The 25,829-nt window shown below is 35.3% G+C and overlaps 1 protein-coding gene across 1 annotated transcript; it reads left to right on the plus strand.

Moving 5' to 3' along the window:
- The first annotated feature begins 2,903 nt into the window (after window positions 1–2,903).
- LOC140742722 (uncharacterized) lies at window positions 2,904–22,305 on the plus strand. Its single transcript, XM_073073699.1, has 14 exons — window positions 2,904–3,420; window positions 5,818–5,964; window positions 6,534–6,762; window positions 7,338–7,923; window positions 8,292–8,463; window positions 9,010–9,177; window positions 9,972–10,164; window positions 10,818–11,002; window positions 12,927–13,061; window positions 14,095–14,195; window positions 15,440–15,581; window positions 16,152–17,592; window positions 19,039–19,210; window positions 22,122–22,305. The coding sequence occupies exons 1-14, from the start codon at window positions 3,058–3,060 to the stop codon at window positions 22,303–22,305; spliced, it is 4,218 nt and encodes a 1,405-aa protein (XP_072929800.1). The 5' UTR covers window positions 2,904–3,057.
- Window positions 22,306–25,829: the final 3,524 nt, after the last annotated feature.

Below are 25,829 nucleotides of genomic sequence, written 5' to 3' on the forward strand. Positions count from 1 at the left end.
CTGCTACTCCTATATTATAAAAAAAGTTGAATAAGTACCTATGTTTAGCCACATCTACATCTTCGATAACTAAATAGGTAGAGAAGTACTATGAAAACGTATACTCTGTTGTACATAGGTATGTGTGACTCTGTGATTGATCTAATCAACTTATATGAAAACTTGTTACGTTAATTTATCTCTCTTCACATAAATTATTTAAGTTGGGTGTTTTTAAATTATTTTATCCTTTTTCAATTACATTTTAACGTCATGGGTTTTTTTTAAATTGTTCTTTTTCTCGTGTTACTTATATGTATAATGCATGAGTAATTCTAATTCATTATTACTTAAATTAAAATTACATAAATTTATCCCATTAGCAACACGTAATTTCCCAATTACTTCGTTACCTATTTCACAAGATTATGTTACGAGGATAACAGTTATTATTCAACCTTTAAAGTTATAACAATTACAAACATTATTCACACTCTGTCCATATGACTGTATTATCCTTCTTACATTTAATGATTCCCTAAATGTTCACAATTATACAGGGTGTCCCGTAAGTACCACGACAAACTTGGGGAGAACATAGGTGAGGGTCTGACCTCTCTGGGAAAAAAAAATTACCTTAGTAAAAGTGTCACCGTTTTTGCACTATCAATTGTTTTAGATTTTTTGAGAAATTCAGCCCTCTTCATCTTCTTTCGTTAACTGCGTGTACAAATTTGGTGATGCAGTGTTTATTTTTTCTGTTAAATACTATCAGATAGTTAGTCTATCATACTGAAATGTAAATTGGTTATAAGATGTAAAGGAACCATAAAAAAAATAGGGATATTTTTAGATTTTAATTTTTTTACTATTTTTCCCTCAACTTTGACTCGTCGCGGTGAAAAAAAAATGTACTGGACTAAAAGTGTACGTTGCACATAAAAATATTTCCAGTTAATAGAGATTTCGAAAAGGTACCACACTTACTATTTAAAGTTGAAGAAAAAAAGTTAAGGCCGTTTTTGCATGAAAGGGACTGAAACCAACTAAAACGTAATAATCGAGTTTTTATTTAAATTACGGTTTCTACCGACTCACAACGTGTCAGGCAGTACTAAATCATATTATTACCTGGTTACACACTTAAAAATATCATTCTTCATTTGTAAAAACACAATTTAGTAACTAACTAGCAAACAAAGTAATACAATTTATTAAGTCAATTTTTACCTACTTTGAACTGTCGTTTCGAAGTGAAACTTCGTACATGTATGTAATTTGAATAAAAATACCATAATTTGATATTTAGGAACTGATCTGATGATGTAGCCAGGATATGGATGGTAGATCTCTTACCAATTTAGCCCAAATTCGAGGGATTTACTAAAAAAATAACCATGCACCTGCTGGCTCCATTTAAGCTTGATAGATGACCACAGACCTGTACCCTTAGTATGAGTTTCTACGTTTTTACGAAAATGACTGTTTATGTATTTGTGTACGTATTTGCCAATACATTTCCAATCAGCGCCCCCAGCGGACTGTATCAGAACTGATTGGAAATGTATAGGAAATACGTAAACAAATACAAAAACAGTCATCTTTGTAAAAACGTAAAAACTCATAATAAGGGTACTGTATAGTTTGCGTTGTATAATTGACATTATACTCTGATTCCACTCGACCGAAGTAAGAGGCAAAGCTCGTCAATAATAATTAAGTTAATAAGGCCAACCTCACTGCTTAGTGGTGCAAAATTTGATCGTAGAGCCTGACTAATACTTACTAGCAAATCAGCATACAGTCTCATCAAATTAAAACATATAATTTACCTACAAAAGCGCAGGCCTCGCCTCCTCAAACAAGAATACAACAAGACATAGAGTCTCATTCCAACTAAGTTCTCATGACTTGTAAGCTATGCAAAGACGTCTTGTAGGACTCCAATCCTATTAGGGATTGATTAAAAAATTCTATCAGGTGAACTGAACGATTTTTTAATACTTCTATATCATAAAAAATCCTTGAAAATTGACCACAAGACTAAAAAATAAAGATTTATTGAAATAATAAAAATACGCGTCTAAAATGCCTAAATAAAAAACTATTTCAGACTGCATTACTATGATTATTTCCAGGCAAAATTCAAATATAGGAAATAAAAAATACTATAGAAGATTAGAAGGTAGAAACACCCGTGATTTGCAAAGTCACTAGTGTAATGAAAAAATGTTCCACAGAAACCCAAATGCTCGTTGCCGCCGCAAGTCATGGCTGTCGACATTGATATTTGATTACACACTGGCAAGATTTTTAAGGGCTCTTCTACACCGGGTAGTTTTCCGAACGATAAAGTCGACTGCCATCAACGACTTGGTCGTCGACATATTTTACCGAGCAGGCAGTTGACTGTCGCCATAAGATGTTTAGTCGACTGGAGCGCACCCTGTGTATAATAATACCTACTCTATGAGCGCACCGAAAACTTTCGACTACAAATTCAGGCAACAAACGACTCGGTGTTTAACTAATAACCAGGAGTGAGGCACCTTCGGCGAGTAAGCCAATTTCCCTAACTATCTGTAAGTCTTAAGAATATGAGAAACTTTATAATTTTATACCCATATAATGTAATACCTATGGATTATTGTATTAGTTATTTAGGTATAATTTATTTATGTACGATAAATAATAATAGTCAAACGTTTGTCGTATTTGTACTTACTCTTTTTTTTCTTGAGTTGCAATCAAAGAGTATAGTATCAAAGAGTATTATTTTAAAAAATATGCAACACTATTTTATTGAAATACTGAATTTCGTCTTCCATATAATCATCTTACTCCAAAGCGTAATTCGTAAATGCCCAAAATGATTTGTTTCGTCAAGTTGTCAAATTGCTAGTCAGTGCTTTGTCAATGCCAAAGTCATTCAGACATTTTGGAAGACATTGTCAAAATATTCGCCCAAAATCCAATTAAAACTATGACCTCACTAGAGATCTGTGTCCAATTAGTTCATCAATCGATACCTTAATTATTATTTTAAGTAGTGTTCCTTTATCCTGTAAAACGGGAGTAATGCAGCAATCGCCTTTTGAGAACATTTTTAATATCATCGGTGGCTTATCAGAGGGGAATGAAAAACCGATGAAACATGGGTTTTATAACGCGTTTGCTTTATTTATTCTAGCTATATGTTGTGCTGCCGTATACGTGTTGTTTTTGATCCTCGAGCCGTTCTTTAAGCCTTTATTTTGGGCGTTACTCGTGGGGTCATTACTCCACCCCTTTAAGTATAAATTGTCGCAGAAGATAAAAGCATGGTTCGAGGATCTGGAGAGGTCGAACTCCTCTGTGGTGTATGGGTTCATGGTGATACCCATGAACGTGGTGAACTTCGCGTCAGACACTGTAGGACACGAATTCAAGAAGCATTACAAGGTAAAAATCTATTTTTTTATTTATATATAATATAGGAGTAGCAGACGAGCATGCAATCCACCTTATGGTAAGTCGCTACTGGCGCTCATGGACATCTGCAGTCACACCCACTAAGCTGGAACGCCTCGGAAAAGTATGCCTCCCTTACCACACCCTTCAAACCATAACACAGCAGCGCTGAACACTGCTGTTGTCAGTTAGAAATAGGTGTGGTGGTGGTACCGCTGAAGTCAAACCACAATGGGTTCTACCACCTTCAAAATCTATGCCTTTTTCTTATGTTATCATCACCATTGCCACATATTATCCTATCGCTAAGTATAGGTCTTCTATCAGAATGGAAAAGCATAGGTCTTTAGTTTGATGATCTAAGTGGCAGAGACATCACCTTACTGGTCTGACACAGTGGCTTCTGTGGTTGTTTCTTTGCCAGACAAATATCTAAATAATTAATTTAAATGCCTGGTCTGGTCTGGGTGTTTTTGTATTTGTCTCTAAGTGTGTCTTTATTGAAAAGTACTTGTTTTGCACAAAACTGTAGAAAGTATTATTTGTTTGTATTGTAGAAAGTATCTGGTTTAAAAGGTCTGATAAGGGCACACTTTCACACTTATCCAACGCATTACAATGTAGTCCTCTGTAAACTGCATGCACATTTGCAAATTCTATGTTACAAAAAAGTATTTGAAAAGAATCCGGACAGAATCCTCGGACATTGGCTAAAGATGTACCTCTACATTGAAGGTGGTAGAACCCTTTGTGGTTCAACTCCGACAGCATTACCATTACACCTATTTCTGCCTCACAATAGCAGTGTTAAACGCTGCTGTGTTCTGGTTTGAAGGGTGTGGTAAGGGAGACATACTTTTCCAAGGCGTTCCAGCGTAGTCCTCAGGGGTAGCCGTGAGTCTGGGGCCGAGCTCAGGTAGGAATACCTAATAATATCTGAGGTTGATTACAGATATCCATGTATGGAAGTAGCCACTTACCATCAGGTGGACCTATATTATAAAAAAATAAAAGGATCCTCGTACATTGGCTGCAGATGTATTGCTACATGTGAGGACTAAGTCGGAGGCCCTTTTATAAGACGTGACATGAGAGTATTTTTATAATTAGATAGTTAATTGTATCAGATGTAACTTTGCGGAAATCCATGCTATTAAGTTAAGATTAAAACTACTTCGGAACAATCCGTTACAAATATGTATGATGGTATATATTTTAAACTGAGTCACAACGTTATTAACCATTAACGGTCGTAGAGTCAACTTACCCTGATGATGCTCTGTTTTGGAGCGAAACACGTGTTGGTGGTGGTATGTATGGTGGTGTATATTTTTATTTTTTGCATCTGCATGCATCCTTGGAGGGAGAGATGGTGGTACATACTGCATGGTTTAAAATATATACCATCATACATATTTGTAGCAGATTGTTGCAAAGTAGGTTTAATCTTAACTTCATTTTTATAATTATTATACATAAATATGTCCTATAGTGGCCACTTATAATGAGGAAGAATATGTGCCCTTTGCTACTGATAGAGAATTTTTTATCAAATAAAGTATTGGCAAACAACAGTAATTACAATAACTACCCACATTATTAACAAATATATTATCTTAAATTATTATGAAACTATATTCTATATCACTTCCATGTATAAATTAATTGATTATTATTCAAATTATTACATTATGTTTTTTGACAATGATGTTGAAAGGTGGTAGGAGCAGTATGATTTAACTGGCAATAGCAGTCCACCTGATAGTGGCCCCTATCACCCATGGACATCTGTAATCAATCTCAGATATGATTGGAATCTTACCTGAAGTCTATCACAGATGAGTGCTACCTCAGAAGACTAAGTTGACCAAATAATATCTATATATAAATATCTGGCTGCTGTATTATGGTAATGGAAATCCCTTACCACACCATGCAAACCAGAACACAGCATCTCTCAACAAAACTGTTATTATATAAGGTAGAGTCGGCGCCAAACTACTAGTCCACTCTGAATATAGAAACGAGTCACGTTGCAACAGCAAATTGTATATATTAGCGGGACATGAGCGGGACAAAGACAGCGCGGGACTGTCCCGGCACCCACCTCTGCCCAGTCTCGCCCACGGGCACTTAGCTGCGTTAGTGTGCCTTTACGTTTGCTACGGAGTATAGGCTTGTAGTTGTGTTCGAACGCATTGGCACTCTGACTACACCTGCGCGCAACAATTTCAGAGCGGACTAACAGTTTGGCGCGGACTATAATAAGTTTGATCCTATTAACATTGCAATAGATGTCAAAGAAAACTGACAGTAGGCAATTAAAATAGACCTAGAAATTAGATCACAATGTTTACAAATTTCTTAATAGTACTAATTTAATTTCAGATACTGATAGGGGTGATGTCATCAATATTCATCCTGCCGTGGCTCTACAAATCAATCCCAAGAAGTCTATGCTGCATATTCTGGCAATTTCACAGCTTTATTAGCTTCTCCACGACTCTCTTGATTAGTCTGTGTGGCTCTTATATTGTAAGTTATAAATATTTATTTGATACTAGCTTTTACCCGCGGCTTCGCTCGCAGTGAATGATTTTTATGTATATTTAGGGAGCGGTACTTTTTTCGGGATACAAGTTACCCTACATCCTTTACAGGACCCCTAATATAGTGTGTACAAAATTTCATGTCAATTTCAATTGGTTGTGTAGTTAAGGTGTGAAAGTGTAGCCAAAATAAAGAAACACATTCATGCACATGTGAGATTCTTTGTTTTGCTAATATTATAAATGCTTATAATACTACATATTTAATTAGGGCGATTCTTATATCTACAGTTTTTGACTCAATCTTATGGCTAATTTCTTTAGTCACTTTGGTTTTAATATTTTTTAATATATAAAGGTTTCTGGTCGAAAGGTTATGTAACTTCGATCAAGTCAAGAAGTGTATAGTTATAACTTATTTGGATAATGAAGTTGCAATAAAAAATTGCACCATATTTAATTTCTTTAAAGATAAACATAACACCACTTTGTGAAAATAAAATGTACTTAACTGAACATACAAGAAACAATTCTAATTTTATTAACTCTTTTCAGACTATGACCTTTGCTTTAGCCTATATAATAAGTGTCTACACATTATGGAGTCCAGAGAGAGCTGGAATATTTAAGGTAACGGCACACCTCCTTTGGCTGGTCATCGCAAGTTTCCTAGCAAGTCTGGCTGGGTCCTTCCAAGTGTATATGTTTGTTATTTTACAAGCAATAGGAATAACAGGCTTTATCCTTGAAGTTCTTCACATACAGAAGCAGTTGCAGTCATCAGGCATGTATTTTTCTTCTATAAATTTTATTAGTATTTTACTGAGTATGCTTAATAATAGTCAAAAATTTTGACCTTTCTGAAGATTTGTATTTAAGATTTACGTAGTAAAAATGAATGAATGAATGATAATTAGTATCAGAATGAATGAGTCCTTAACTATTTCCTTATTTAGATTTACTTAGTATCAGAAAAAATTAATGAATGAATGATAATTAGTATCAGAATGAATGAGTCCTTAACTATTTCCTTACTAAATAAATAAATTAAAGATTTTTAATGGAATTAGCAAACGAGCATGCAGTTTATCTGATGATCACTGCCTTCCATATCTATATAAAATCCTAGATACGATTGGACTTATACCTGAGGTTGACCACAGATGTGTTGCTACTTCTGAAGATTATGTTGGAATACCTTGTATAAGTCTCTTCTTCATTATACTTTACAAGCTAAAATGCAGTTCCGCTTAATGCTATTAAAAGTCAGAAATAAGCGTAACAGTGAAATCCAAAGTCGAATCATCAAGGGTTCTTCACTTCAAATATTAATATTATTTTTAACATTTATATCAACAGATCCTGAGGCATCTGTATTTACTGCAATTGGTCATGTCCTCACTAACGGCCAACGTGAGATTATTACCGAAAAACTATTAGAGGAGAAAGTGGCTGACACAATCCCAGAGGAGAAAGAATCCAGTGAGAAAGAGTCGACACCAGACACGGACACTCCCACGCCAGACACACCAGAAAACTTAACCAAGAGGAGCAGTTGGAGCAATGAGACCATACAAAGTTCGCCCCGACAAGCTAAGAAGTTCTTCAAAACGAGGACCCTTTCCGCCCTTCCTCTATCGAATACGAAACAGAAGACACCATTCGACATTCGACTCTTAGCATCATTCAAACAGAGATCTCTTGATGAAAACTACATGAGGCATAACTTTGACAGTGATGACGAAACTGCACTATACTTCAAACTCTTATTCTCCGGTTGCTTCTGTATGCTCGTGTGGAATCACATTTGGTTGTTGCCTGTCGTGCTCTTCTTTCTAGCTATCCACATTTTGAAGAAGTTGCTCAACTTCTTTGGTGTTTGGTTGTTCTTTGAGAACCACTACAACAATGTTAAGGCGAAGATTAGGTCCTGGTGGGAAGCCAGGTGTGTGATTTACTTTAAATTATATATTTTTGCAAAATAATACTCATAAAGATTAGGTTTATAGACATGTTTTGTCTTTAGAACAAAGTTTTGTGTATAAATACAACAATTAAAGTCTGTTTTGATTTCAAATTAAACCCATTTCTCTGTTTTTATACTTAGGCAAATAATGACGAAACATCAAATTAATTTGGCTGTTTTCAGACGGACAGACAGACATGAATTTAAAAAGTATTTGTGTTTTTTTATAAATCTGTAATTTATTTAATTAATTGTTGTTATATAACAGTAACATATTTTAAATTTGAATGCCACAGGTTTCCATTTATAGTTAGACGCTTCATTATGAAAATATCATTTGATTTTAGGAGATCAGCGCTCGCTCCAGCCCAAATACGAGGGATTGGGAAAATGATGTCAATATGCAATAAAAGTGTCATAGACATGGCCTATGACTCCGTCGACACAGTCTCTACTTGCATTGTGATAGTCGGTCTCATCCTGTTTGTCACTGTTGGAACTATCTTCATTTTTATCCAGGTGCCTATACCTTGTCAAAATCTATAGATATACAACACAGGCATCATAAATCAAGAAAGTTATGCTAATTAATTATGGTACTATGACATATTTTTTTAAGACACTCTAGTTTATTCCTCAGAGGTAGCGGCGAAACTGTAGCCGATATCCGGTAGGAATATCTAATCCTATCTGGGGTTAATTACAGATATCCACTTATCATCAGGTTGACTACATACTCCTCTACTACTTCTAACTTATAAAAAAAAAATCTTACTAATAAACACACTACTTCTGTACAACGCCTTTTTCTGCATCATTTTCGTTATCATTGATTATTTTTAAGCAATGTTTTATTTACATCGTTTAAACGTTAAAACATATCCTTAAAATTCTAATGATAAAAATGGACTACAGCTGTAGATTTAAAATATCATCCACTACTTTAAATTGTCAGATCTCATTAACCATAGACAATCTTGTGCTATTTTTTTTACACAAATACAAATGATAATAGTTTAAGGGTGTGACCTGTCTATTTTACCAGTAATTTCTTGTTGTTTTCAGATTTATTCCGAAGCGTTAGTAGTGGTTCAGTTAAGTGGTAGCCTCCTTAACAGTACATATGTCCAGCATAGCGCTCTGCACGCGTACTTGCCGGAGGGCTGGGAGGAGAAACTTGATTCACTGATAGACAATGCGTACACTTATGGACGGGAGGGTATTTCTACGGGGGTAAGTTTTATCTTATGTTACTGTAAATAGAATGTTTCAAGGTATTGTCGAAAAATATCTAATTATTTATTTATTCTTTATTTAATATACTTTTCCATGTTTTTATAAAGATGTCTAAGTATAGATAAAATTAGATTAAATCGATTGTATTAATTATTTGAACATGTTTGATTGTTAACTATATTACATTTTTATGCTGCCGAATGGATATGTAACTTAGATCATGAGATACGTAAGTTCTATCAATATTCTAAGAAAGAGTTTTCATCATAAATACCTAATAAGCCTACACATATTTGTATAAAATTAATTGCATAATATCAATTATATTTTTCTTTTTATACTAATCTCACAAGTACTCACTTTTCCTTATAACTAAACTAGTTTTTGCCCGCGGCTTCGCCCGCGTTTAAAATAAAATAATATAACATACCTACTAACATACATAAAACTGAAAATTCGTACCTTCAACTTTGCTAAAGATCGTCACTTGATCAAATGCATAGTTTACAATTCAATCCTTACTAATATCGATTAAAATAATCGATGTTTTGGGTCCGAAAGATCGATTCTCCGATTAATCGATCTTAGATTGCCATCCCTAGTTTCCGTGGGATTTCCGGGAAAAAAAACTATCCTATGTCCTTTCTCGGGTCTCAGACTATCATTGTACAAAATTTCATTAAAATCGGTTCAGTGGTTTAGACGTGAAGAAGAGACAACCAGACAGACAGACAGACAGAGTTACTTTCGGATTTATAATATTAGTAAGGATTAATATTTTTTGACATTAGGTGAAGAGCATTTTGAAAGAAGGTGATCCAGAGAAGATAGCCCGTGTAGAGCAACAAGTGTTAGAAATATGGGACCGAGTGTACCAGAGCTGGGTGTCGGGCCACTTCGCGGCGCCCGTCGGGCCCACTGTGGATAATGCTGCTGTGCAAGAGTCCTGGGATAGCTTCGTCAGTGACGTCACGCAGAGTTCTGGTAGGTCTATCTATATTAATTTATAAAGGAATTTTTTCGATGAGCGCTCATATCATTCTACACAATCACAATATAGAACAATCCATTCATCATAAATAATTAATTAAATGTCTAGTCCTCGCCAAACTGCTAGTCCGCTCCGATGTTGTTGCGATCAAGTGTAGTCATACAACTTGCTATGGCGATGCGATTCATTTCTGTATTCAGAGCGGACTAGCAGTTTTACGCGGAATATACCACTATGAAAAATTGCATAATATTTACTTTTTAAAATGTAGGTCAATAGGTCTTGACCAAATACAATAAGAAATACGCTCGTATTGTAAACACTCGCATTATACATATTAAATATATTATAGCTTATCGCTATTCATATAGAGATGGCGCCACACGAACCTAAACGCGCTATCATAGTTTTAAGATTCCATTTATAAGACTTACAATCTACGAACTGAGTTTAACAGAACATGCTCCCTAAACACATTCCTTTACCTGGGAGATATGCATAGATTTCTTTTCACTTTAACTCCGCACCAGGTTGAAAGACTTTTTGTATTTTAAAATTATATATTTCCATGTGTTTATATCTGTTTATCTGTATAATAAAGTATATTATTATTATTAATAGGTGTTTTACAATTATTTGTTATTAGGTCTATTTAATTACGATGGAGCAATGGCATGGGTGCAAGCGAACGTGGGCACCCTGAGTGCGATCGCGAGCGGTATCTGGGCTCCACTGGCCAGCAATGTGTCCCTATTGGCTGGCTCTCTTGGTGCTTTCACCTCGCTGCTGCTTTGCGGCGGGGGAGCAATTATCAACATGTTTATCAATATTGTAAGTGGTTTGAATTATACGCTACTTAGCCCTTTAGGGGTTGAAATTTCAAAAATGATTTTCAGCTTAAGTTTAGCCCTTTCGGAGTTAAAGATTTAAAAATATGTGCTTTGTCACTCCTAGGAACTCCTAGCTTGGTATGGTAAATGAGTACTGCTGCCCAAAGATATCTATAATCAAGGCTTGATAAACCTAGATTCCTTGAGGTCAACCATAGATGCGTATCTACCCCTATGAATTAAGTTGGAATGCGACGACAGTGCTTAACAATATTGTTATGGGGCAGAAATAAGTGTGACGGTGGTGCCGCCGAAATCGAATCTAAGCAACTCTTCTAGTGTCAAAACTAGCATTTTATTTAACACGAGCTTTTGCCCGCGGCTTCGCTCGCGTTACGAAGTAATGTTTTCATCCCCTATTTTATCCCCTTGGGGGTAGAACTTCTTACGATCTCATATTTCTTTAACTCCATCCCAAAGGTTGTCTGGAAGAAATCGCTTCTAAGCGATAAGGTCGCCTTTTTGTACGCTATCTCATTTATTGTGTTATATGTATGTTATATGGTGTTATATGTATGTTATATGGTGTACAAATAAAGAGTATATGTTGTTTTTGGTGTTGTAAAATTGATCAAAATCCTTTCTTAGCGGATGCCTACGTCATAACATCTATCTGCATGCCAAATTTCAGCCCGATCCGTCCAGTGGTTTGCGCTGTGCGTTGATAGATCACTATGTCAGTCAGTCACCTTTGAGTTATATACAGGGTGAATTTTTAAAACGGGCCTTCAGGGCCAAATCCGAAACTATAAGGATTAGCGAAAAATGCTGAAAGGAGTTACGAGGCCGATTTTGATAAAAACTAAAACTGCATCATTAGTTTTTTAAAATATTTTTTTCCTTAGCCGGGAATCGAACGAGTTCATTTTGAAAAAAGTGACACCTCTATATTATTCCACTATCTGATAGTGTCGCTTATAAGGATCAAATTCTGGGAAGTAATGTTATGTGACAAATTAAAGGAAAAGGAAAATTTTGAAGAAAATACGTATTTTTCCATACATTGGCATACTAATCCTTAAGGATTATACATAACAAATGATTTATGTATAATTCTTTAGAAACATACATAAGTCATACCATTGAAGAATTTGTTGGTTAATCAACTAATTATTCGATGTTATGACTATGACATACGGCTTAGTATGAGAAAGTAATAGTTTGGCAAATAAGTTACCGCCGTTTTTAGGATTTATTTCTTTAATGAAAATAGATAACTGATTAAACAGTAAATTCTTATTGTTTGTTGTTTACAACTTTGTGTCAACGTTAAATATGATTTTCTATATCTCATTTTTTAGTAATCACTCGGATTTGACTCTAAAAAGTATTTCTCGCAAATTGTCAACTTTACATCTGTATTAAACGAAACTCCGCCCATAGCTAAGTCGGACATAAAAATATAAATTATTGAAAAACAAAACGTCCATTTCGAATTATTAGAAACATTGAGCCAAAAAAAATGTTAATACATGAAATATTTAAATTAATGAATGGCGGGAACTTAACTGCCAAATTAATATGAAAAAATATGTATTTTCTTAAAATTGAGGCTTTTCCTTTAGTTTATCATTTATCATTACTTTCCAGATTTTGATCCTTATAAGCAACACTATCAGATAGTGGAATAATATAGAGGGTGCATTTTTTTTCAAAATGAACTCGTTCGATTCCCGGCTAGGGAATAAGTTATTTTAAAAAAGTAATGATGCAGTTTTAGTTTTTATCAAAATCGACCTCGTAACTCCTTTCAGCATTTTTCGCTAATCCTTATAGTTTCGGATTTCACCCTGAAGGCCCGTTTTAAAAATTCACCCTGTATATTTAAGATTTACATACTTAGAGTTGTTTTAACGTATTGTCAGGTGGTGTTCTTCACGACTCTGTTCTACCTTCTGGCGTCCAGTAACGCCCTCTATAAGCCAGTGGAGGTGATCACGCGAGTGCAGCCCAACTTCGGACCCCGACTCGGTATCGCACTCTCGGTTGCTATTAATCAAGTTAGTACCTTATTTTGCTATGTAACGCGGTTATTTTCGACCCATAGGCGAAACTAAAGATCTATAAAACCCTGATTGATTGTCATTATGAGGTTCCTCCCCCAAAGTTTTTAAAGTGGTTAGTGTTTGGGTAAGTTTTCGGTTCAAAAGCTCAAAATTGTACCAAGATCAGCTAGGTTTTCCTACTCACATAATTAGTACACACAGAAAATAGCAAAATCTAAACGCCTATCTTAACCGATTACAAATTACACAAATCTGCAGTCATAGCAAGTAAACCATATCCTAATAATAACAAATTATTTTATGTACAATCTTTATGCTCAAAGCTTTGACGTTTATTGTTTTATATATTTTATGTTGGGTCCCTCATCCTCGTCCCTCGAGATACATACTACTACTTAACTTTTTTGAGTCGTCATCAACCAATCTGTTCCACTGCTGGGCACGGGTCTCCTCTCAGAATGAGAAGGATTAGACCATAACCCACCGCGCTGGCCAAGTGCATATTAGTATACTTCACATACAAAAAATACTTATTTTTAAAGGTATGAGTATGTAGGTTTCCTCACGATGTTTTCCTTCACCGTTAAAGCAACTTATATTTCTAATACGCACATAACATTTAAAAATCAGAGATGCGTGCCTAGGATTCAAACCTCGGAACTGTCGTTCAAGAGACAGAATTTCAAGCCCTAGGCTGTGCTTCACATTTTTGAGTATTTTGATTAATTTAACCATAGATTAGTAAAGATTACTCACTCCTAACAAGAAAATGTACCCAGTTTTGAGAATTGAAATAGTTGCGTAAAAAAGTTTTGCCACGTCTCCGTGCTAAAATGTCCCTAAAATATTTGAAATAATTATTTATTTATTATGTAAATTACGCAGTATTACTTATTTATTCGTAAATTTTCTCTAAAAATGTGTTTATTTGTCAAGAATTCAAAAAAAGAACTTACTAATAAGCCGTTTGTGGCTTCATTCAATTTCAAGGTGGCGAAGTATCTTTACTAATCTATCGATTTAACAGGTATTTCGAGCGTCGTTCAAAATGGCGGTGTTCTACGGTCTATGGACTTGGCTGGTACATAACTTGTTTGGCGCGAAAGTAGTATATTTACCCTCAGGTATGTCTGTATGTTATTAAGGCTAAATATAATCTCTTATTTGCATGCATTACTCATATTTATAATTGGATCCCAACTAGTGACATTGTTATCTTGGTGTACTAATTATGATCCTTTAGTTATTTTTGTACTATCCAGTAAACATGTTAAATAAATAAATAAAACAAGTGAAGTGCGAAACGGATTCGTAAACAAAGTTCCGTACCCTAAACGTTTATTTTTGTTATTGGCAATATTAAGATCGAACCAACTAAAAGATCGGAAATAAAACGGTTTCTTGATTTTTTTTCCTGTTTTAATTTTTAACGTTTGTTATTTTTAATATTTATCATTGTGGCGGCTATAATTATACTGTCTGTGATATTTCGAGTCAGTTCAATTCTATTACGGTTCACAAGATACAGATCTGTGCAAGACTAGGAGCCTTAGTAATAGCGTTCCATTGTCTCCCTTGTAGGGAACCCTAAATAAGGATACCTTATAATTAGAATATTATTATTATTATTAATAATAATATTCTAATTAATATTAATAATAATAATTACTCTTTTTTGGAAGCAAACATGAAAATACTAATTGTGATCCTTTAGTTATTTTTGTACTATCCAGTAAACATGTTAAATAAATAAATAAAACAAGTGAAGTGCGAAACGGATTCGTAGTCGAAGTTCCGTACCACCGCTATACATTTTTTGGTATTGCCATTATTAAGATCGATCTAAGAGTGCGGTGACAAAACGGTTTCTGGATTTTTTTCTCCTTTTATCTTTAACGTTTCTTACGTTTAGTATTTGTTATTATAGCTGCAATTATTTTACACAATCTGTGAAAATTCCAAGTGTCTACCTAATACGGTTCAAGAGATGCTAGCCTGTGACAGACTGACGGACAACTTAGTAATAATTCCATTGGCTCCCTTGTTGGGAACCCTAAAAAAGGACACCTTATAATAAGAATTTATTTAATCTTTTTTTTAAACAAACATGGAAATATAATTACTGTGTAACGGTTTGTTTTCAGCTTATCTTATTTAAATCCTAATAGGTCAATGCGCCGTCTCCGTATTTTTATTCCGTTGATAATAATTAAGTCACAATTATTTTTACTCTACGCATTTTAGTAAATATTTATCACAATATGAAGCACATTCGTTGAGTGTGATAGTTTTGCTACTCGTGTTTTTACCGTGCACCGATAATATATACTAGTGAGAAAAATGCTAATCGGTATTGTGGCAATGGATAGAAGACTTGTGTTGTTGTACTTTATATTTATTCGCACTGTATGCGGTGTGAGGATCAATTTTACGAGTTGCCATAACCCTGAATGGTATTGTGTTAATAACGCACCGTCAGAAATTGTGTACAGTTGTTCCTCTGTGCGAAGTAATGTAAGTAAAAAATCATTATTTCGTTTTTATATTTTTTTTTATAATATAAGAGTAGCAGACGAGCATGCAGTCCACCTGATGGTAAGTGGCTACTGCCGCCCATGGACATCTGTAATCAACCCCAGATAGGATTAGATATTCCTACCTGAGGTCGGCCACAGATGCGCCGCTACCCCTGAGGACTAAGCTGGAACGCCTCGGAAAAGTCTGTCTCCCTTACCACACCCTTCAAACCGGAACACAGCAGCGCCTAACACTGCTGTTATTAGGTAGAAATAGGTGTGGCGGTGGTGCCGCCGGAGTCGAACCACAAAGGGTTCTACCACCTATAAATATACTTATATGTGGTTGTGTTGTTCTTATGTTGTATGATCACTGCAAAGTACTTGTTTAAGCAGTCCAAAATAAATTTGAAGCCTAAGTTAGGCTCTTTGCAAGCCTAAAGACTAAGTAGATCATGTTTGGACAAACAACTCTGTTAAATCATATGGACGCATAACTAAATGTCTTCGTAACGTATACTTTTGTGCATATATAACACATTTTAATCCTCATTTCTGTTTGTTTTAGGATTTCATTATACACCTCAAGGATTTTTACACAGACCATATACGTAGCGTTACTGTCCAAAACTGTAGAGACATAAGAGTCGTTCTAGACTGTCCTATACTCCAAAAACCCTCAAAGCTACAACAGTTTAAAATACAAGACTGTGACAGACTAGAGTTCGTAACTCTCTCAGCCAACTCCTTGATACAAACACCTCCAGAAGTGACTATAGAGAATGTAAGAGAAGTGGTGTCCTTACCGAGGAAAATTTTCAAATCCCCAAGCACTAGTACTGAACAGAAATGCCTGGGATCGACAAACTTAAGGAAAATACGCGTGGTTAACAGCAAAATCAATTCTGTGAGCACTAAAGCTATATACAATGTGACAGGCATCAAAAGTATAGAATTTGATAATGTTACAATAATCGATGTCCATACTCAAGCTATAGATGCGGCTATGGGCTACGAGAATACTCTATTCACGGTGCTAAATAGTCGAATAGACAACATCGATTTCAAAGGTATTACAGTGGATAGTTCGACAGTAAAAATTACATTTAACATGTTCGGTGATTTAATTTCAAACGCCATCAACGTAACGGCTGATAACTTCAAATTTACTGATAATAACGTTAAGAAAATAAATTCGAACGCTTTAACGTTTAACGCTGTTAACATTGAAATATCGAATAATTTTATCGAGACACTAAAATCGAATGCGTTCGCAAATATCAAGTGTTCTAGAAAGAGATCAAACAAAAAACAGTTTACCTTTACAGGGAATAAGATAGATAAAATCGAGCCGCATTCATTAACCTTTGACTACAACAGTTGCATATCCTCAAACACACCAATAATATACCGCGATAACGCGATGGATTGCAACTGTCGAAACATAGCGTTCTTAAATCAGGGAAACAACGAATTAAACGCTATAATACTGGACGTAGCACACAACAACACTTGCTTACTAGCCCCATGTGTCTTGCCGGTTGAAGTTATAAAATTACTAATAGAAAGCGATATGTGCCATTTGAATCTCGATCCCCAAGTCATGTGTTTGCTCTACGGCGACAAACACACGAGTAGTAGAAACGAGGCGACGACAGACGAAGAAGTTACTGAACCGGCACCAACTTTCTACTTGATTCGTCAAGCTAATTCGTTGAGCGGTGACGCTAGCGCCGCCATGACAGCGATCGACAAGGACGACCTCTTAAAAGACAGTCACTTAAACATGACGAATAGAACAACAATCAAAGTGGTCTTCGATTCGTCGAGGGATTTCGTCGAAACGCTCCGAAGTACTGGAACTTCTCGAAATAGACCCGTCGAAGCGTCAAAAGCGCCACCTAGGGAGGAATACGTGAACAGATGTGTGGGCAGTCATTGCAGGAATACGGTCGCGTACGATCGACAAAAGGCCTTAGATTTCTACAAATACGTGTACGCTCAACTACGTACACCGAGACAGATTGATAAGAAGAAAACCTAAAGTTGATTTTGTTAAATAAAATTTTAATTGAATGTTTGTTATTTTAATATTAGTTACCCCATTACTTATTTAAGATAACACCAATAAGTTTTAATTAAAGTTAATTTATGTTAAATTGTTTTTAATGAATTGAGGATAAGCGCCAAGCGAGAACGACTCCAAGCGGTCATCATACCGGTCTGACGCGCAAAGGGTTCCGGGTTCGATTCCCGGTCAGACAGATATTTTAATAATGACTTTAGATATCTGTTCTGGGTCTAGATGTTTGTGTCTGTCCATAGCAACCAGGACACAGGGAATCCTAGTGTGGGGCTGTGAGTGTAGAAAGCGTTTATTTATTTATTTATGATGAGCTGTTAATAACCCTCGCTCTGCGTCCATACGAAGAATCGTAAAGATGAATAATAAACTAAATATAAAACTCAATATGTTCCATTAAATGTACTTGTAATAATCTTATTATTTATAGCTTTATTAATTATAGGTTTTCCCACTATTTGGTGGATGTATATACAATTTTTAGCCTTTTCTTTCCTTATACATACTTGAAATTCTTAAGTAACCTTTAATAGTAACATAATATTAATATCTTATTCTGTATACACATGGTATGTTTTGAAACGAAATTCCTCAACACAGCTTTCGATATGCGTGGAAATCGTCATCTAGAAAATAGCATCATACGATTAGCTCTCACTCTCTGCTCGTCTGTAGCATCGGGCGCAGCCGGATGTAAAACATCAATACCGAACACCTATTTCTACCTCACAACAACAATGTTAAGCGCTGCTCTGTTCCGGTTTGAAGGGACATAAGAGGTAACGGAGACATACTTTTCCGAGGCGTTCCAGCTTTGTCCTCAGGGGTAGCGGCGCATCTGTAGCCGATCTCAGGTAGGAATATCTTGTCCTATCTGGGGTTGATTACAGATGTCCGGGCGGCAATAGCCACTTATCATCAGGTGGATTGCATGCTCATCACTCCTATATTATAAAAACGAAAAAACTTAAAAAAAAGACCTATCTTGACGTTCATATGAATGATGAATTGTAACCATATAATATACAATACTAGCTGACCCGGCAAACGTTGTGTTGCCATATAAATAAAAAAGGATGAACAACCCTTATCAGCTACGGCTTTGAAAAATAGATAGAATATTTGAAACTGCGATGGTAGCGAAGTCTGTCGAATCCAATGTGAAACATTCCAAAATCAACAACTACTTACGAATTAAAAATCATTAAAAAAAACCTTTTCCCACGGACCAAATTGTGAATCTAAACCATTCTCAAGCCCCCTTGAACACACAGAACAAATTTCATCAAAATCAGTCCAGTCGTTTAGGAGGAGTTCAGTGACATACACACGCACATAAGAAATATATATATAAAGATTGAAACATTTCCAGTGTTAGCAGCAGTTTTGGGGGCAGCTCCGTTCCTCGGGCCGTACTTGGCGGGTCTTCCCGCGGCGTTGGACGTTTGGCTGCAAGGCAGACCGATGGCGGCCATCTTGTTACCGATAGCCCAGGCGGCGCCCATCGCGTTCTTAGATGCTGCTGTTTACGCGGAGATTAAAGAGTGAGTTTGTTGAAATGTTATAGACCGCGCCAAAGTGCTAGTCCGCTCTGAAGTTGTTGCGAGCAAGTGTAGTCATACAATTTGCTATGGCGACGCGATTCATTTATATATAGCAGTTTTACGCGGACTATACCTTTTTGATATATTTAACTATGAAAGCTTATATAACGTTGTACCTCTGTAATATCTTAAATATGTTGCTTGGATTGCAGACAATTTTTATATTAGTCATAACTCAATTAATAATATTATTATAACTCATTTATATTAATATATTATTATTAGTAGCAAACGACCATGAAGTCCACCTGATGGTAAATGGCCCATGCCGCAAACGAACATCTTTAATCAATCCCAGATAAGAATAGAGTCCTATCTGGGTTTGGTCACAGATGCATTACTACGCCTGTGGACTAAGTTGAAACGACTTGGACAAGTATGTCTAACTTAGCACACCCTTCAAAACTAAATACAGCAACGCTGAACAGTGCTTTTATTAGGTAAAATATTCTATTAGGTGAGAATTAAAGGCTAATTCATGGATGTGTGGATTAGGCAAAAAAGGTAAATACTAATACAATACTACTGCTTTCAGACTTACACTTCATAATATACAATTACTAGCTGACCCGGAAAACTTTGTACCGTCTCAAAATCTATTTATCAAATATATTTCATATAAAATATAGCCTATGTTACTCGTGGATAATGTAGCTTTTGAATGGTGAAAGAATTTTTAAAATCGGTCCAGTAGTTTTTGAGCCTATTCATTACAATCAAAGAAACAAACAAACAAACAAAGTTTTCCTCTATATAATATTATAGTATAGATATACTAGGACAAATGTCTATAAATAATAATTATATAAGTTACTGTAATAACTAAACTAGATGATATTATAAACACGACATACTTCGCAGTTTGCAACTATGTACGTTATATGTATATAAGACTCGCCGCCAAAACACTAATTAAGATTATTTTTCTCGAGAAACAGTAAACAATTCGTAGAGTTATTACGTATCGTATGTAACACTTGCACGATAACCTCCTTGCGATAATTCATTAACTCGTGATTCATTTTAATATGTTAATGTTTTAAAAGTAGTTGGTTTAAATGGGCATGATGACAAATTTTGAACTCCCCTTCTATAATGTAGGTACATGTCTACTGATTCCAAAAATCGTATTATTTCGGCAATAAATTCAGTATTAACGGAAATATTAGCATTTTTAAAACAAATTTTGAATTAAGCGCGAAAACGCTCGCGGGTGTCATGGCGTCCGCGAGTGACGTCACGCCTCAATATCCCATAGAAAAGTTCAAGCAATACGGTGACACGCCAAAAAAAATGACGTCATTTCGCCCCGATTAGCGTTTTAGACAAGATGGCCGACTGCAGTATTTTATACTTTTATTTTATTGAAAATATAATAAATCGTAAAGTTTTTTATTAAAACTGGGCTGTTTTTGAGAATGCTTTCAACATATTGTTTTTAAGTAAATCATTTATTCTTCGATTTTTCAATACTGTCATCATGCCCATTGTTTTGATAGTTGGTATAATCAGTGGCTCGACCGGAGGAGTACCACCGCCATACTTATTTAGAAGGGTGTTGAATGAGGATACCGACTGACTTGTATACGAGTCAAACATCTAACGCCTGTTATAGTCCGCGTAAAACTGCTAGTCAGCTCTGAATATAGAAATGAATCGCGTCGCCATAGAAATAGAGATGGGTTGTACTAGGTAAATTTGGAAGTAGGTAGGCTGTTTCTAGTATCCAAAAATACGTGATCCAGAAACCTGTTTCACCTAGTCCCAGAAAGTCTCATTATTTATGGTTCGTGTACGCGATACGCGTACAACCGGGTCTTGGACTAGGTACTTATTCTTGGACTAGGTACATATTAAAACTTGGACTAGGTCCGACCTAGTCTGGTATAATACCTAGTCCATGAACCTGTTCCAGTATATACGCCTCACCTCCACATAGAAAATGGTATAACTACACCTGCTCTCTACAACTTCAGAGGGGACTAGCAGTTTGGCGTTATAGTTCACTAACTAATCTACCCAGGCATTAAAAACAAAAAACGATATAAATACAATGATTATCCAAAAAAAGGCAAAACTCGCTGTTTCTTGCTGTATGTTCTCAGTTGACGTCGCGTTCTGATCCCGTAGTAGTATAAAAAAAATATTGTATCTGACAATTTGTAAGTGCTTCCAGACGCCTAAACAAAATAAATATTCATTTCATTTTATTTCGAAGTTTTAGTTGATTAGATGATTATTAGACAATCTCTACCGAATATCAAGTCAAATGTCCTATGTGGGGCAAGAATTTCATACATTGATTATTTAGAAAGGGCAATAGTCCGCGTTTTGCAATGCATCTCTGATCGGCTTAAGCTAGAATCCCTTTTCTGTATGGAATTAGTTACAGATGTCCATGGGCGGCAGTAACCACTTACTGTTAAAAGCTTGCTCATTTACATATAATATCATATTACATTTATTATATCTGTAATTGATGGTGGTAGAACCAAAGACCTGTATTTGTTTTGTAAAAGGTCTGTGGGTAGAACCCTCTGTTAGTCGAATTTGGCAGCACCAACGCTATGCCTATTTCTGCCTGATTAACCGCTGCTGTGATCTGATTTGAAAGGGGTGGTAAAGGAGACATACTTTTCCGAGGCGTTCTAGCTTAGTCCTCAAGGGTAGCGGCGCATCTGTATCCGACCTCGGGTAGGAATCTAATCTTGCCTAGGGTTGACCACAGATGTCCATGGGCGACAAAAGCCACTTATCATCAAATGGACTGCATAATCGTCTACTACTCCTATACTATATAAAAATGTATAATTAAAAAAAAAACTTTATTATTTATTATTATTATTTCCAGTGGCGGTCACCCCTACGTAACTGGCTTAGCTATAGCCGGTGGTATATTCTACTTGGGACCCGAAGGTGCGATCCTCGGACCGCTCCTACTCTGTTGCCTCATGGTGGTTCTCAACCTATCCTCCACCTTCCTCAGAGACTCTCCCGCTGAAGAAAGGGCGGCTCTACACTCGCGCGTCAGGTAAATTAACGGAAAACGAATATCTATAAAATTGAAATGTTTTTAGGTTTAAATGGAGTGTTATTTTAACATTAATCGCTGGCTTATAAATGAGACAAAAATATCAGAAATTTTATAATTTATTTTTTATTCGATTTAATTCTAGTTAAAACGTATGAGATATTATAAAATGTTGTGAAATTTATTTATCGTTTTTAAGATAATACTGTATATAACATAATATTGTTGTTAACGTACCTACTCTAAAATTCTTCTTTACAAGAAATAACCTTTTCTTTTCGATATCGGTATATTTCATATAATGTTAAAATAACAACTACCGCCGAAGGAAATATTTTAAAATGTAACATGTCTACCTCAAATCACAATTGAATCACAATTATTTGAGAACAATTGTTTAGATGCGAGTTATATTAGGTGCAGTGGGGTGCGAAATAAACTATGATGAACTTTAATAGTTACTTTTAATTTATAACAAATTACATAAAGATAATTAAATGTTAATAATGTCCTAGTACTGTCGGTCGATGTATGTACCGAAGTGAGTGCTCCCTGCGAGCCTCCGCGTTCCCAGGCCGTGCGGCGTTTCCCGGAATCTTGCACCGGATATCTTACCGATACAAGAGCGGCACTCGGCGATGTCCGTATTTAATATATTATTAATTATATGATATAACTCCTCCCTCCTGAAGTCCAGCAACTATTTTAAAATGTTTAATGAAAATGTTGCTGGAGGCTTATTGCGATTTTCTTCATTTTCATTTTCTGTCACTGGATAGGTTACTGCATCTCTTGTACATAGTTTTTTGAATAACTTCTTACGTCGTATTATTAGAAGGACGACTATTAGCACAGTCGCGCTGAACATTACTCCATAAAAGGGAATAGTAGTATGGTATAATGTAGATTTATCCAAGTGCACAGGCATTTGAAGTTCAATTTTTCTCTGGATTTCATGCAGTGAATCCAAATTAATTGTATTTAATTTGATTGATTCCCGAGGGGCTTCGAGTAAATTTTCATCATCAGTTATCGTCGAAAATGTCATTATCTTCAAGGGTTCACCTTTAAGATCATCATTTGTGTTAATTATTGTGAATTCTCCTGTGCGCAGAAGACAATTACGCGGAATAGTAATCAAATAACTACCTTGTAAGTTAATATGGTCTTCCCTTCGACATTTTAATTGTACGTTCGTTTTTTTTGGAAACACAACTGAATAATATCTGTCATCTAATTTCTCCATAGCTTCTTTCGAAAGTGTTACAGTAGTTGATTTGCAAAATTTTGTCACTTCCTTTCTGGCAATAAGAGTTTTTACACAATCCGGATCTGTTCTCACGTGGTGGTTCAATTTTTTATCGCATAGGTATATGGATTGTAACTTCGGGCATTCAGCCTCAATGTACAAGTAAGAATTTTCATTAATTGCGATCAGGGGATAGGGAGGAATAATAGTTTCGTTATATTTATTAGGTAAAATAGCAAGTTTGTAAAGTATATATATATTATGCGATATAATGGGAAATTCAAAAATTATAATGATTTGATTTTCTGTATAGTAATACCCAGGCTTTATAATATCATAATAATCCCTTAACTCTACGTCTAATATTTGATCCTTACCATATATATTTTTTAACTTTCTTAATATACTAACCATTACATCTATTTCTATCATCGAATGGTGCATACTTGATGCACGTATAAAACCTAATATATTTTCTATTCTATATAGTTCTGTTAACAAATCATCCACATTTTCAGTGATAATGGATAAGAATTGGCTGATTTTCGTATACTTTATTAAACTAACTCCCATTTGGCTTTGGCTATGTACTAACAACTCCAACGAATTATTAATTTTAATTTGGTTTTCTACAAGCTTATTAATTATTTCAGTATGTTTAGCCATCCAGTCCTTACTAATACTTATATGGTTATTTAATTCCGTGGCTATATTATTTTCATTGTTAGTAAGTGTTGAAATAGCATCATTGTACTTAACTGCATCTGTGTAATCTAGATTGCCTGTAATACTCTTGATTACTGACCCCAAGCCGTCTATAAGCCCTCTCTTAACACGTCTTGGTTCAAGGCTTTTTAGTTGGTTTAACGTTTTATTTAACTTGCTAAATAAGTGGTCTAACTGTATGTCATGTAGGGAATTGTTTTTTGGAAGACGCGCGCTAATTTGCTGTAATTGATTTTTAACAAGAAAGATTTTATTTTCGATGTCTTCTAAATCTATGTATTGAATAAAAGTGTGATAATGCGTTACGTGTCTCATTGGTCCTAATTTGAACGGCAAAAGTCCCGGTCCATCATCCAAGCTTTCAATCCGTATCTCTTGGGCCTGCAGTGTGTGAAGTGTTAGCACCGTCACTATTCTGTAACAACATTACGTTTTTAGGAATTCTCTTTAAGCGAGCTTTTGCAACTCGATCACGTTTCTTTGATGTATAAATATGCACTGGTAAATTAGATAGAACTCTATCACTAGTAAAACGTTGAGCTAATTTTTGGCGACTTGCTATCGGATTTTTAACGAAAATTTGCTGTTCCGGTTGGTAATCTACTTCAACTTCGCGATTTCTATTACGTCTGCTTATTATATTAGTACGATCTGTTAGGGACGATTCATTAATTTTTTCATATACAAGTTTCATTTGTTCTCTATGAGCAATTATGTATTGTTGCATAATATGCTCATTTATATCGATATTTAAAGGATCCCTAGGATCAAAATGGCCCCGAATTATATCATAGGGTCGGCATTTCGTAAAATTGTGAATTGAGCTATTGTAAGCAATTAATGCATAGGATATCAAATTAGTGATCGGTTCATTTTTACGTTTTAACTTTAGTAATCTCAAATGTTCTAAAAGAGTTGAATGAAACCGTTCTATTATACCATTACTATTTGGAGAATGTGGTAATATTTTATGATGATTTATATTGTACAATCTAAGAAATTCGGAAAACATTTGATTAATAAATTCTGTTCCATTATCAGTTACTATCGTTAAAGGAAGTCCATGATGCGTGCAGTAATGCAAGAGTCCTTGTAAAATGCTTACAGCGGTACCATCTCGCAGATGATAGGCTTGACCATACTTTGAAAAGACGTCGACAAACGTAACAAACTTCTCATTTTCTACGGTAAGTACATCCATATGAACGATTTCAAGTGGTTTAGTAGCTGGGGGTACGACTCTAAATTTTTGTCTAATAGGGTTCCTATCATACTTTGCTTGTCCACACATTTCACATTCGTTGATAAATTTTGAAATGTGTTCCTTCATTTTTGGCCAATAGTATCTACGTGAAATTGCTAAAAAACATTCAGTTATCCCCCTATGATTCGTTTTTCCATCATGATAATTACTAATGATATTCTGTTGCTTTAAATAATCTGACACATCCTCTAATTGTAATTTTGACACTACAAGTTTCAAAGATGAACTTCGAAATGCATTTTGTAAAATGGGAATAATGTTATACATAGTCAAAGGAGGATCTATTTTT

This window comes from Epargyreus clarus, unplaced genomic scaffold, assembly GCF_041222505.1.
Source record: "Epargyreus clarus isolate Ecla_fem2 unplaced genomic scaffold, WU_Ecla_fem_2.2 ptg000006l, whole genome shotgun sequence".
In the NCBI taxonomy this organism is placed as follows: Eukaryota; Metazoa; Arthropoda; class Insecta; order Lepidoptera; family Hesperiidae; genus Epargyreus; species Epargyreus clarus.

What these genes read in the sequence shown, in the direction of transcription:
- LOC140742722 (XM_073073699.1), top strand. Translation starts at nt 3,058, where the DNA reads ATGCAGCAATCGCCTTTTGAGAACATTTTTAATATCATCGGTGGCTTA. An exon ending in CTATCTTCATTTTTATCCAG is followed by an intron (nt 8,464 to 9,009) that starts GTGCCTATACCT and finishes TGTTGTTTTCAG; the next exon opens with ATTTATTCCGAAGCGTTAGT. An exon ending in TCTCGGTTGCTATTAATCAA is followed by an intron (nt 13,062 to 14,094) that starts GTTAGTACCTTA and finishes TCGATTTAACAG; the next exon opens with GTATTTCGAGCGTCGTTCAA.